Here is a 12,070-nt window from a genome sequence, read left to right as displayed (position 1 = left end):
CCAAGGTCCTAACATTGTGGAATGTGGTTTCTGTTACTCCTGTTGAAACTGACCCCGTCAATAACAAGGACTTTTCTTGGGATTGTTTTACTACCTGGCTGTCACATAGCCTACTGTATAAATGTTGAGTGACTAAAAGCAGGCTAGTCTGTTACGTTGCCTGTTTGCCTGTCAGTGATTTAGTAGATTGCTCCGGCCAGCCGGCCTTGCTAAGTGGCTCAGAGTAGTGTTAATGCTTTTTTAATCATGACTGAAATGTGGCATTACACAATGATTCACAGAGGCTGTGGCCCTCATAGCATATTAGTCCTTTATGCTGTGTTGGGAGAGTGGAAATGTTTGTGTGTGTGTGTGTGTGTGTGTGTGTGTGTGTGTGTGTGTGTGTGTGTGTGTGTGTGTGTGTGTGTGTGTGTGTGTGTGTGTGTGTGTGTGTGTGTGTGAGAGAGAGAGAGAGGGTAACATTATCTCAAGTAGTGTGTGACCTCTCTCACGGGGATGTGTGTTCTAAGAGGAAATGATGAAAGCTACAGCTGGATTGACCTGATCTCAGCTGCAACGTGGGAATGAATACATTTCTGTGTTTTGAGTCACTTTAGCTTTTGAGTGCACTTCAACTGCAAATAAAGTTTTTAAACCGTAATTATAGTCATTTCACCATCCTTCCTCCCTCTGTACTCCCTCTCCTCCCCGGTCATTCCTATGTCCTCTATTCCTTCATCTACCATCCTTCTCTCCCTCTCCTTACTCCCTCTATCTTCCCTCGCTCCTCCCACCATCTACCATCTCTTTTGGTCTCTCTCCTCCATCCCTCCAGGTGCCATCTGATGACTCAGTGGCTCTGCTAGCGGAGCCCCAGGTAGCCATGTTCTGTGGGAAGCTCAACATGCACGTCAACGTCCAGAGTGGCAAGTGGGAGCCGGACCCCTCCGGCACCAAGAGCTGCATCGGAACCAAGGAGGGCATCCTGCAGTACTGCCAGGAGGTTGGAGGAGAGGGAGGGAGGGAGGGGGGAGGGAACGGTGGCAGAGAGAGGAAAGGGTGAGCGGTAGGAAAAAGAGAAATAAAGAAAGGTATAAGGAGAGTGGAAGATATAGGGGTGGAACCGGAATGAAATTAGGGCGAGAAAGATAAACAAGGCAGATCTGAGGTAAATGTCGTGAATATTACACCAATACAAAACAACTGTGTGAAGTCTTGGACATTCATTGAACCCTGCTCCTTCCCCAGGTGTACCCTGAGCTCCAGAGCACAAACGTGGTGGAGGCCAACCAGCCAGTCAGCATCCAGAACTGGTGCAAGAAGGGACGCATGCAGTGTCGCAGTCACACACACATCGTGGTGCCCTACCGCTGCCTGGGTAAGCTGTGTATGTGTGTGTGCTTGAGTGTGTGTGAGAGACTCCGTAATCTGTATATGTTTTGCAGTTGGGGAGTTTGTGAGTGATGCGCTGCTGGTTCCTGATAAGTGCAAGTTCCTGCACCAGGAGAGAATGGACATGTGTGAGAGCCATCTGCACTGGCACACCGTGGCTAAAGAGGTGAGGACACATGCTTTTCACTTCATTTTCACGCCATTCTGTTGTGTTCAGGTATGTTCTTCCCCAGTCTCTCCTCCCCAGTCTCCCCTCTCTCGTATTCTCTCGCTATCTCTCTCGTATTCTCTCCTCTTCTATCTCTCTCCTATACCTATCTAGTATTATCTCCTCCTATCTCTCTCGTTCTCTATCTAGTTCTCTCTCTCTCAATTCAATTCAAAGAGCTTTGTTGGCATGGGAAACATGTTTACATTGCCAAAGCAAGTGAAATTACTAATAAACAAAAGTGGAATAAACAATATAAAATGAACAGTAAACATTACACTCAAAAAAGTTCCAAAGGAATAGAGACATTTCAAATGTCATGTTATGGCTATATACAGTGTTGTAACGATGTGCAAATAGTTCAAGTACAAAGGGAAAATAAATCAACATAAATATGTGTTGTATTTACAATGGTGTTTGTTCTTCACTGGTTGCCTTTTTCTTGTGGCAACAAGTCTGTGTAATCTGGGGGAAATATGTCTCTAATAGGGTCATACATTTGGTAGGAGGTTAGGAAATGCAGCTCAGTTTACACCTCATTTTGTGGGCAGTATGCACATAGCCTGTCTTCTCTTGAGAGCCAGATCTGCCTATGGCAGCCTTTCTCAATGGCAAGGCTGTGCTCACTGAGTTTGTACATAGTTAACGCTTTCATTCATTTTGGGTCAGTCACAGTGGTCAGGTTTTCTGCCACTGTGTACCCTCTGTTTAGGGCCAAATACCATTCTAGTTTGCTCAGATATTTTGTTAATTCTTTCCAATGTGTTAAGTAATTATCTTTTTGTTTTCTCATGATTTGGTTGGGTCTAATTGTGTTGCTTTCCTGGGGCTCTGTGGGGTCTGTTTGTGTTTTTTGACAGAGCCCCAGGACCAGCTTGCTTAGGGGACTCTTCTCCAGGTTCATCTCTCTATAGATGAAGGCTTTGTTGTGGAAGGTTTGGGAATCGCTTCCTTTTAGGTGGTTGTAGAATTTAACAGCTTTTTTTTCTGGATTTGGATAATTAGCGGGTATCAGCCTAATTCTGCTCTGCATGTATTATTTGGTCTTTTACATTGTACATGAGGATATTTTTGCAGAATTCTGAATGCAGAGCCTCAATTTGGTGTTTGTCCCATTTTTTTTGTAAATTTTTGGTTAGTGAGTGGACCCCAGACCTCACAATCATAACCGATTCAAGTTTTTTTAGCTAGATCATAATTGGTATGTTGAATTTGATGTTCCTTTTGATGGCGTAGAAGGCCCCTCTTGCCTTCTCTCTCAGATTGTTCACAGCTTTGTGGAAGTTACCTGTAGCGCTGATGTTTAGGCCAAGGTATTTATAGTTGTTTGTGTGCTCTAGGGCAACGGTGTCTAGATGGAATTTGCATTTGTGGTCCTGGCAACTGGACTTTTGGAACACCATTATTTTGTCTTACTGAGATTTACTGTCAAGGCCCAGGTCTGACAGAATCTGTGCAGAAGATGTAGGTGCTGCTGTAGGCCTTCCTTGGTTGGGGACAGAAGCACCAGATTATCAGCAAACAGTAGACATTTGACTTCAGATTCTAGTAGGGTGAGGCCGGGTGCTGCAGACTGTTCTAGTGCCCTTGCCAATTAGTTGATATATATGTTGAAGAGGGTGGGGCTTAAGCTGCATCCCTGTCTCACCCCACGGCCGTGTGGAAAGGAATGTGTGTTTGTTTTTGCTAATTTTAACCGCACACTTATTATTTGTGTACATGGATTTTATAACACCTTACCATCACTTTGTATAACAGACCCTCATGCCAAATACAGTCTCAAGCTTTTTTGAAATCAACAAAGCATGAGAAGACTGTTTGACTGTCAGTTAGAGTTTACAGGGTGAATATGTGATCGACCAGCACAAATCGGTCTTATGTAGTAGAGACTCAGAGCTACAAAATTGTATATCATACACTACAGTTGAGGAACAATAGGAAAGTAATTTTGCTTTGAAAGTAGATCAAGTTGTAAACTCACTTTTGAGAAAATGGCCTTTGAATGTTTTGGTACTACTATTGGAGAGCCCTTCTTTGTCTACACCCATTCAGCATTGTTCACACCCTCTTAAGCTTTAGCCCCACCCATTTCTTTAAGGGTTGATCCGAGCGTTCTGTACTAACAGCAGGTAAGCACCCAGGCTAACTTGCTAACCACTTCCAGACATCTAAGTGAGCGATAACAGCTCACTGCACATTACTCGCCCTAGCAGAGCTGGTTCTGACCACAACAGCAGTCAAGCACCCAAGCTAACTGGCTAACATTGGCCAGCTTGCTAGCTACTTCCAGACACATAATGAGAGAACACCCCACTCTGACCATTTTCTCACCCTAGTAGAGCTGGTTAGGCTGTTTTCATGTTATCCAGAGCGTTGGTGACTGTAACTGTGCTGCTGGCAACACTTTAATTACGCTTTTCTGCCAACGTTTACTGACGCTGGCCATATTCAATGGGTGTTCTGGCACTCTAAGATAAGTATTTTGTTAAAACAAAACAATGAATGTAAACAATGAACCATAATCCTAACTCATGACGTTACTACCCTGCATGAATCTACAGGTAGCTAACCAATCAGGTTCAATGTTAGCTAGCCAACATTAGGCTATAACTAGTCAAGCAAATATGTCTGATAAACGAAGACTAAGATCATACACATAACGTTAGCTAGTGGGCCAGCAAGCTAACGTTAGCTAGCAAACAGTACATTAACTTGTAATGAAACCACTTTCTATCAAAATTAGAAACATGTCATATCTGAAAATGTAGCTAGCTAGACTATCTTACCTGTATACATCATGGTTGGACACGTCTCCTGTCAGATGCCATGGTTGCCCTTAGTTTGAAGATGTAATCCAGAGACAGGTGTTTTCTCCATCTCCTTCGCTATCATACTCTAATTCCACTGATTTCAAAACTCGGTCTTCCAGAAAGTGGAGAGCATACACATAACGTTAGCTAGCGAGCCAGCCAGCTAACGTTAGCTAGTTAACAGTATACTTTAACTTGATATTAAGTTTATGCAGTTTTACTACGCGATACATTGTCACGACTTCCGCCGAAGTTGGCTCCCCTGCCTGTTCGGGCGGTGCTCGGCGGTCGTCGTCACCGTCCTACTAGCCGCCACCGATCCCTTTTTCGTTTGTCTGTTTGATTTGTCTGATTAGTTGCACCTGGGTTTTTTTTTGTTTCGTAAATGAGCTTCCCTATATTTAGGAGTTTGACCCGCCCTTGTTTTGTGCGGGATTGTCTTTTGGTTACGTGCGTGTGTTTTGGGTTTTTGCAAGTGTTTCTCTACGCCCTGTATGTTCGGGCTTATCATTTTTTGTGTAACAGTAAAAGGAATATTTTTTCCCAAGCGGCTCTCTCTCTGCGTCTGATTCTTTCACCCACCTAGTCCCCCGTGACATACATTTAAAGAATAAACTGCGTTAGACAGGATTACCTAGACATACTGACCAGCTCAAATAGACAGAAGTGTGCTATATGGCAGACCAATCCAAACTAATCTCTCGGCATGTCCAGCCCACTCATTATCTTAGCCAAGCATGGTTAGTGGGAAGGTTGCTGACTTTTTCTGTGGCTAAACCAACTAGGCTTCGAATTTAACAATTGTATTTGTATTTACAGATGGCTTACAATTTTGTTATTAAGGCACATGAAGTTCACATGATCGAGAAGGTATTTCTGCCCAAAAACACATTTTGATAAAAAAACAAAAGGCTCTGCTGTGAAGTAGTGACCTGCGACATGCACCTAGTTTCCTTAAACGGGTCACATGCGTGGTCTGTCGTATGGTAATTTAGTAAAAAGCCAATTTGACATTTGCTCAGTACATTGTTTTCACTGAGGAAATGTATGGGTCTGCTGTTAATGATAATGTGGAGGATTTTCCCAATGTTGCTGTTGACGAATATCCAACGGTAGTTATTGGGGTCAAATTTGTCTCTACTTTTGTGGATTGGGGTGATCAGTCCTTGGTTCCAAATATTGGGGAAGATGTCAATTGGAATTTGTGGTCTGTATAGTTTATAATTTCATTTAGGATACCATCAACACTACAGGCCTTTTTGGGTTGGAGTGTTTGAATGAACTACTGGACAAAATACAATGTAATTGGAGAATCCAGTGGGTTCTGGTAGTCTTTAATAGTTGATTTTTTTATTTGAATTTGATCATGTATGTTTTTGCTGTTTGTTATTTGTTATAGAGGCAACAAGATTGGAGAAGTGGTTTATCCGTCTCCGTTTTGGATAGGTTGTTCTTCGTTTAGTGTGTTCCATTTTTCCCAGAAGTGGTTAGATTCTATGGATTCTTCAATTACATTGAGCAGATTTCTGATGTGCTGTCTCCTTTTTCCGCAGTGTATTTCTATATTGTTTTAGTGATTCACCATAGTGAAGGCGTAGGCTCAGGTTTTCTGGGTCTCCATGTTTATGGTTGATAGGTTTCTAAATTTCTTTCTTAGGTTTTTGCATTCTTCAACAAACCATTTGTCATTGTTGTTCATTTTCTTAGGTTGTCTGATTTACATGTTTTGATTTCATAGGAGAGCTGAGACATCAAATATACTGTTTAGGTTTTCTACTGCAGAGTTTACACCTTTACGTTTTTTCCAGAAAGTTGTCTAAAGGGGATTTAATTTGTTGTTGCCTAATAGTTTTTTGGTAGGTTTCTACACTACATTCCTTCTATCTATAGCATTTCTTAATATTATGCAGTTTCTTTGGCTTTGATGCCTCATGATTGAATATTGCTCTGTTCAAGTAGACTGTGATTTTGCTGTGATCTGGACTGACTGTGAATGCTCTGAGAGACTGTGTTGAGGTCAGTGATAAAGTAATCTACAGTACTACTGCCAAGGGATGACCTGTAGGTGTACCTACCGTAAGAGTCCCCTCGAAACCTACCATTGACTATGTATAGACCCAGTGTTCGACATAGCTGCAGGAGTTGTGAACCGTTTTTGTTGGTTGTTTTGTCATAGTTGTGTCTAGGGGGGCATATTTGGGAGGGAATGCTGTTACCTCCAGGTAGGTGTCTGCTCCCCTGTGTCCTAAGAGTGTCAGGTTCTTGTCCTGTTCTGACATTTAGGTTGCCACAGACTAGTACATGTCCCTGGGCCTGGAAATGGTTGATCTCCCCCTCTAGGATGGAGAAGCTGTCATCGTTAAAGTATGGGGATTCTATTGGGAGGGGTATAGGTAGCACACGTGAGGAAATGTTTCTCTGTTGAGATCATTTCCTTATGAATTTCTAGCCAGATGTAAAATGTTCCCTTTTTGACTCATTTAATAGAGTGGGTTAGGTCTGCTCTATACCAAATTAGCATATCCCCTGAGTCTCTTCCCTGTTTCACACGTGGTAGTTTGATGGATTGGACTACCAGCTCTCTGTAACCTAGCGGGAAACCAGTGGGTCCGTCTCCTCAATACCATGTTTCTTGTAGGATGACAATGTCTGTATTTCCAGACATTGGCCAAAGTCAGATGACCTTAGACCTTGTATATTCCAGGTTGAGATAGTACAAGCTTTGTGTTCCATAGTGTCTAGTGTTTTCGTGTGATTTAGGCTCGGACCATTACAGTAGGTGTGAGCAGAGCATGTTGAGCATCTGATACATACCTCTTAGGTCGTAGGATGGTGCTTGGGCGGGTTATTAGTGGGGGTTGGGCCTGTTGCTCTGCTCACAGCCTGGGCATATGTGCAGCTGTCATGTTGAGGTCGTTGCTGCAGGGGTGGGGTGGGGGGGGGCAGAAGGGGCATAAGAGTGATCTGGGGGGGCCTATATAGGGTGTGGATAGTGGTTGACTGGTTGGGATGGGGATGTGGTGCTGTGGTCTGTGTGTAGGTCCTCTTGGTGTGGATCCTCTTGGTGCAGGTCCTCCGGGGGGTTCTCGCAGTTCTGGGAGGGTGTCTCACTGGTCTGGGCAGGGTGTCTGTTTCTCTGTTGCTCCTGTGTGAGGTGTTGGGGCTGCGGTTGAGGGTGATGTCCTTCAGGGTCCTGGCAAAGGTGGGGACTGCTGCCTTGTAGAGGTTGACCTGGTTGTAAATGCTGTTCAAGTCCAAGTCGGAGTGGTGGGCCAGGTAAACATTTGGTTTTGAGGCACAGTCCCGGCAGGGTGAAAACCAAGTTTTCGTGGTAGCAAGGTAGAGGTAACCACATGTGTGTTGTGGAAAGTGAAAGAGGCTTTTTCAATGCTGTGGCCACCCTTTCCTGCTGGGCTGTCAGGTCATTTGTACCTGTGTGTATTATGATGTGGCTTTTCTGTGTCCTCAGTGGGTGTGGGGGTATTGTGAGGAGAGCTATCCTGTGGGTGAACGGGGCCTGCTGTTAAGGCTGTGATCAAGGTCTGAAGTGGGCTGTTCTGTTGGCTTCTCTAGGGGGGTGGCTAGCTCTCTCATGATTGGTTCATTGTCGCACCTCAGCTTTCTCACCTCCTCCTGTAGTGCTGTTAGCTGGGCTGTGTGTTCCTCTCTCTCCTCCTCAAGTTCTCTCACCTCAGACCGGAGTGTAGCCAGCTCTCTCAGGCAGCCATCTCCACCTTCAGCTCTCTGGGTACTGTAGGGGGTAGGTGTCGTGCTGGTCTGTTTTGTGTGTCTGTGCTGTCTGGAGTGTGGAGCTCTCTGAGCTCCACCATGTCTCTCTCCAGCTCAGTGAATTTATCCTATCAATGATGGATGAGCAGTGCAGTTGTAGGACCTGGGTGTGTTCAGTGCAGGGGGGCGGACTATCCTTGTCTGCAGGACAGTTTGAAGAGGTGTGATCAGACTCGCTTGGGGTGGATGAGTCATCACCAAGAGAAAGCTCCTCCTGCCGTGCTCTCGCTTTGATTCTGTGGAAGTCCTTTTGGAAATGTATGAAGTTGCCCTGCACCACCACCGTTCCATTCCTGTACAGGTTGACAGAAGGTCTCAGTCTCAGGGTCCTTGTTTTCCAGTATTCTGATTTTCCTCCCTCCACCAATACCCTCTCTCTTAAAAGAGGGGTAGTGTGCTGTTATCACTGTGTGCCATGCCCAGGGATGGTCTGTGTTGAAGATTAGGTTGCTTACGTTTCCATTTTTGTAGCAGTCTGCAAAAAGTGTCTCTGGATTGTCCATGAGGAGCTTCTCTTTGTACTCTTTCCGTGCCTTCTCATTTAATATCTTTCTTTATCCTTGTATCCCTTTATCTCTCTCTCTCTATTATTTTCTCCTCCTCTCTGCTCTCTCCATCTATCTAGTATTCTCTACTCCTCTCTGCTCTCTGCATCTATCTAGTATTCTCTCCTCCTCTCGCTCTCTCTCTCGTATTCTCTACTCCTCTCTCCGCTCTCTATCTATCTAGTGTTCTCTCATCTATCTAGTGTTCTCTCTATCTATCTAGTGTTCTCTCTATCTATCTAGTGTTCTCTCTATCTATCTAGTGTTCTCTCATCTATCTAGTGTTCTCTCATCTATCTAGTGTTCTCTCATCTATCTAGTGTTCTCTCATCTATCTAGTGTTCTCTCTATCTATCTAGTGTTCTCTTTCCTTTCTCTCTAATATTCTGGGAGAGTGTGTGCTGTGCTGTGGTCACTCAGCAATTTTTTGTCTCCATCCATCCATTCCTGCAAGCCTGAATCCTCTCATCCTATCCTCCCTCCTTCAATTATTTCACAGAATTTGAGTCAACCAGAGCTATAATTGTAAGAAGGTTCTTTTTTGCCTCATATGATTGTTTTTTCCTGACCATGTGACCTGACCAGGAAACCGTCTAGAGATATGTAATTGCGTGTAAAGACCTGTGTAGATTCTTTCAAATTACTATTATTATCAGTCCTGTGGAGACCGCACCATGAATCTCCATGACTACGGCATGCTGTTGCCATGTGGCATCGACCTTTTCCGAGGGGTGGAGTTTGTGTGTTGCCCGGCAGACACGCATCGCGAGTCAGAGAGCGTCGAGCTGACTGAGTCTGACGTGTGGTGGGGCGGAGCCGAGACTGAATACACCGATAACGGGTATGCGCACATATGGCACACACACACACACACACACACACACACACACACACACACACACACACACACACACACACAAAGGCACAAGCACGGGTGCATACAGTCAAACACAAACACACAGACAATTAAGCACACATATATAATCTTAAATGCTTACTCAAGTTCATAAACCAGTGGTTAAACACTTTTGACAGATAACCTTCACAACCAGACTACACACACTCACGAACACCCACCCTCCCTACAGCATGCTTCACCAGGCGGATCAGGGGGCTGCCACCACTGAGGATGATGAGGATGCCTTCGATAGGGACGAGGACGGTGACGGTGATGAGGATGAAGATCATGTGACTGACAAACGGGACAGTGGTGAACGCACCTCCAACATCGCCATGACAACTACCACCACGACCACCACTGAGTCGGTTGAGGAAGTTGTCAGAGGTAAGAACACGCCATGGATGGAAAGAGAGAAATACTTGTTGGTTGGTTTGTGGAGATGGATAAGATGGAGTGTGTATGTTTGAACATGTTATGTGTAAACACACACCCAAGCAGTGTGTGTGTTTGCTCTGTGTGTATGTGTACATACCACGTGTCGTGTGTTTAAGAGTGTGTGTGTGTCTCTCTGAGGTATGTAGGGCACGTGCTGAGTCGGCCCTCTGTGCCCCTTACCTTGGGCCTTGTCCACCCTGCTGTCTACCTTTCTGAGCCGGCTGTCTGTCTGACACCGTCTACCTGTCTGTCTGATGTCTCTTATGACACTTGGAGCATAAGTGATTCAGTGGGGTTGGGTTAAATGCGGAAGACACATTTTGCTTGAATGCATTCAGTTGTTCAACTGACTAGGTATCCCTCTTCCCTTATGTACTACCAGCTCTGAAAGGGGAAAATGTTTCTGTTCTAGATTAAGCAACACGTTGGTCAATGAAGGAAAATGGTCAATAAAAAAACACTGCATTTAGACATTTTATTGGTCTTTAATTTTCCTGAGTCCAGGGTCTGAGTCCAGGGTCTGAGTCCAGGGTCTGAGTCCAGGGTCTGAGTCCAGGGTCTGAGTCCAGGGTCTGAGTCCAGGGTCTGAGTCCAGGGTCTGAGTCCATCTCAGCTATTCAATACTGTGGGAAGTGCAGAGGGTTCCTATCAATATAGTCTGATCTAGTGGGTGTACAGACAGAGGTTAACCTTTCGATTAGGTCATTCTGGTTTAAAAAAGATATATAGAGACTTTAAGAAACACCTGAGAAATGAGGAACTATCTAAGCAGGGAAATAGCCATCACACTCCCTCCCTCACTTAACCTTTTACTGCTTTCGCAACAATTCTCTTACTCACTCCATCACTTACTAACCAGCTCAATAACACTGGAGCTTATGAGTCTCGTGTGTGTGCGACAATATTTATGTCTAGTGATTTATGCTGGTCTGACGTGTGTGTGTGTGTGTGTGTGTGTGTGTGTGTGTTAATGAGTTCATGTCCTAACTGGCTTAACCTAACAACAGCAGTCTCTCTTCATATGACTGTATCAGTGTGGGTCAGTGGGTTGAGTCTGTTTTCCTGTCCCTCTCTTTTCTGGTACTTTCCGCCCAGTTAAGCACAACATTCCTCAGCGGGAGAGGATGACTCAGCGCCTGCCCTGATTCACTTATCTTATCTCCAGTCTCCCACATCACACACACACGTCAAGGCAAACAGATATATGACCTGTCACTCGCTGGCTGACAGACTTAGCTGCTGTAATCTATCTGTGCCACCAGACAGGACTCCAACGTCTTAGTACAGTTTTAGATTACAGTGGCAGATAATGCAGACTTGTGGGAGGAGGATATGTCACTGTTTAACAGTTAACTTCTCTCTCTGGACCCTTTTGTGGACATCCACTTTCCGCTCTACCGCTCCTCCCCTCTCCCCCAGTGCCCACCACGGCCCCTCCCCCCTCTGACGCAGTGGACCATTACTTGGAGTCTACCGGAGACGACAACGAACACGCCGACTTCCAGAAGGCCAAGGAGAGTCTGGAGGCCAAGCACCGCGAGAGGATGTCCCAGGTGTGTGTGTTTGAACTAGAGAGAGTCAGTCAGTCAGTTTTGTCACGTCACCACATTAACAGCAAGAATAGTTATATTCTGCCCATAACACAGCATATCAACACACACACAGGGTGACGATAACTGACCTTGGGTTTGTGATGTGATGATGCAAAGGTTCCAAATGAACAATGTTACACATTCCCAGTTACCCCACCAAGTCATATTAGGGGCAAAAGCACTGGTGTACGTATGTGTGTATGTGAGAGAGAGAAGTATCCCTTCTCTGATGTGAACTGAAAGGTGTGTTTTCTGATGTCTCTCTCCAGGTGATGAGAGAGTGGGAGGCGGCAGAGAGACAGGCCAAGAGTCTCCCTCACGCTGACAAGAAGGCTGTCATTCAGGTACCTGGGCTGTGTGTGCGCGCGCAGTATATATAGTTTTTATTTACCCTTAATTATGACATGGAGTCATACTGA

The 12,070-nt window shown here is 45.0% G+C and overlaps 1 protein-coding gene across 2 annotated transcripts in view; it reads left to right on the top strand.

Annotated features, from left to right (window-relative positions):
- LOC139538685 (amyloid-beta A4 protein-like) overlaps positions 1-12,070 on the top strand; it is a 32,672-nt gene that overhangs the window by 12,247 nt on the left and 8,355 nt on the right. The window contains exons 2-8 of one of the 2 annotated variants that reach the window (XM_071341033.1): positions 815-982; positions 1,228-1,357; positions 1,425-1,537; positions 9,380-9,564; positions 9,812-10,008; positions 11,479-11,612; positions 11,921-11,995. In XM_071341033.1, the coding sequence (XP_071197134.1) occupies positions 815-982; positions 1,228-1,357; positions 1,425-1,537; positions 9,380-9,564; positions 9,812-10,008; positions 11,479-11,612; positions 11,921-11,995 (1,002 nt within the window). Of the gene's footprint in view, positions 1-814; positions 983-1,024; positions 1,148-1,227; positions 1,358-1,424; positions 1,538-9,379; positions 9,565-9,811; positions 10,009-11,478; positions 11,613-11,920; positions 11,996-12,070 lie in introns of those variants that run through there. The other variant, XM_071341034.1, reaches the window with a different exon arrangement.

This window comes from Salvelinus alpinus, chromosome 14 (genome assembly GCF_045679555.1).
Source record: "Salvelinus alpinus chromosome 14, SLU_Salpinus.1, whole genome shotgun sequence".
Classification (NCBI taxonomy): Eukaryota; Metazoa; Chordata; class Actinopteri; order Salmoniformes; family Salmonidae; genus Salvelinus; species Salvelinus alpinus.
This window is presented reverse-complemented; position numbering and strand designations above follow the sequence as displayed.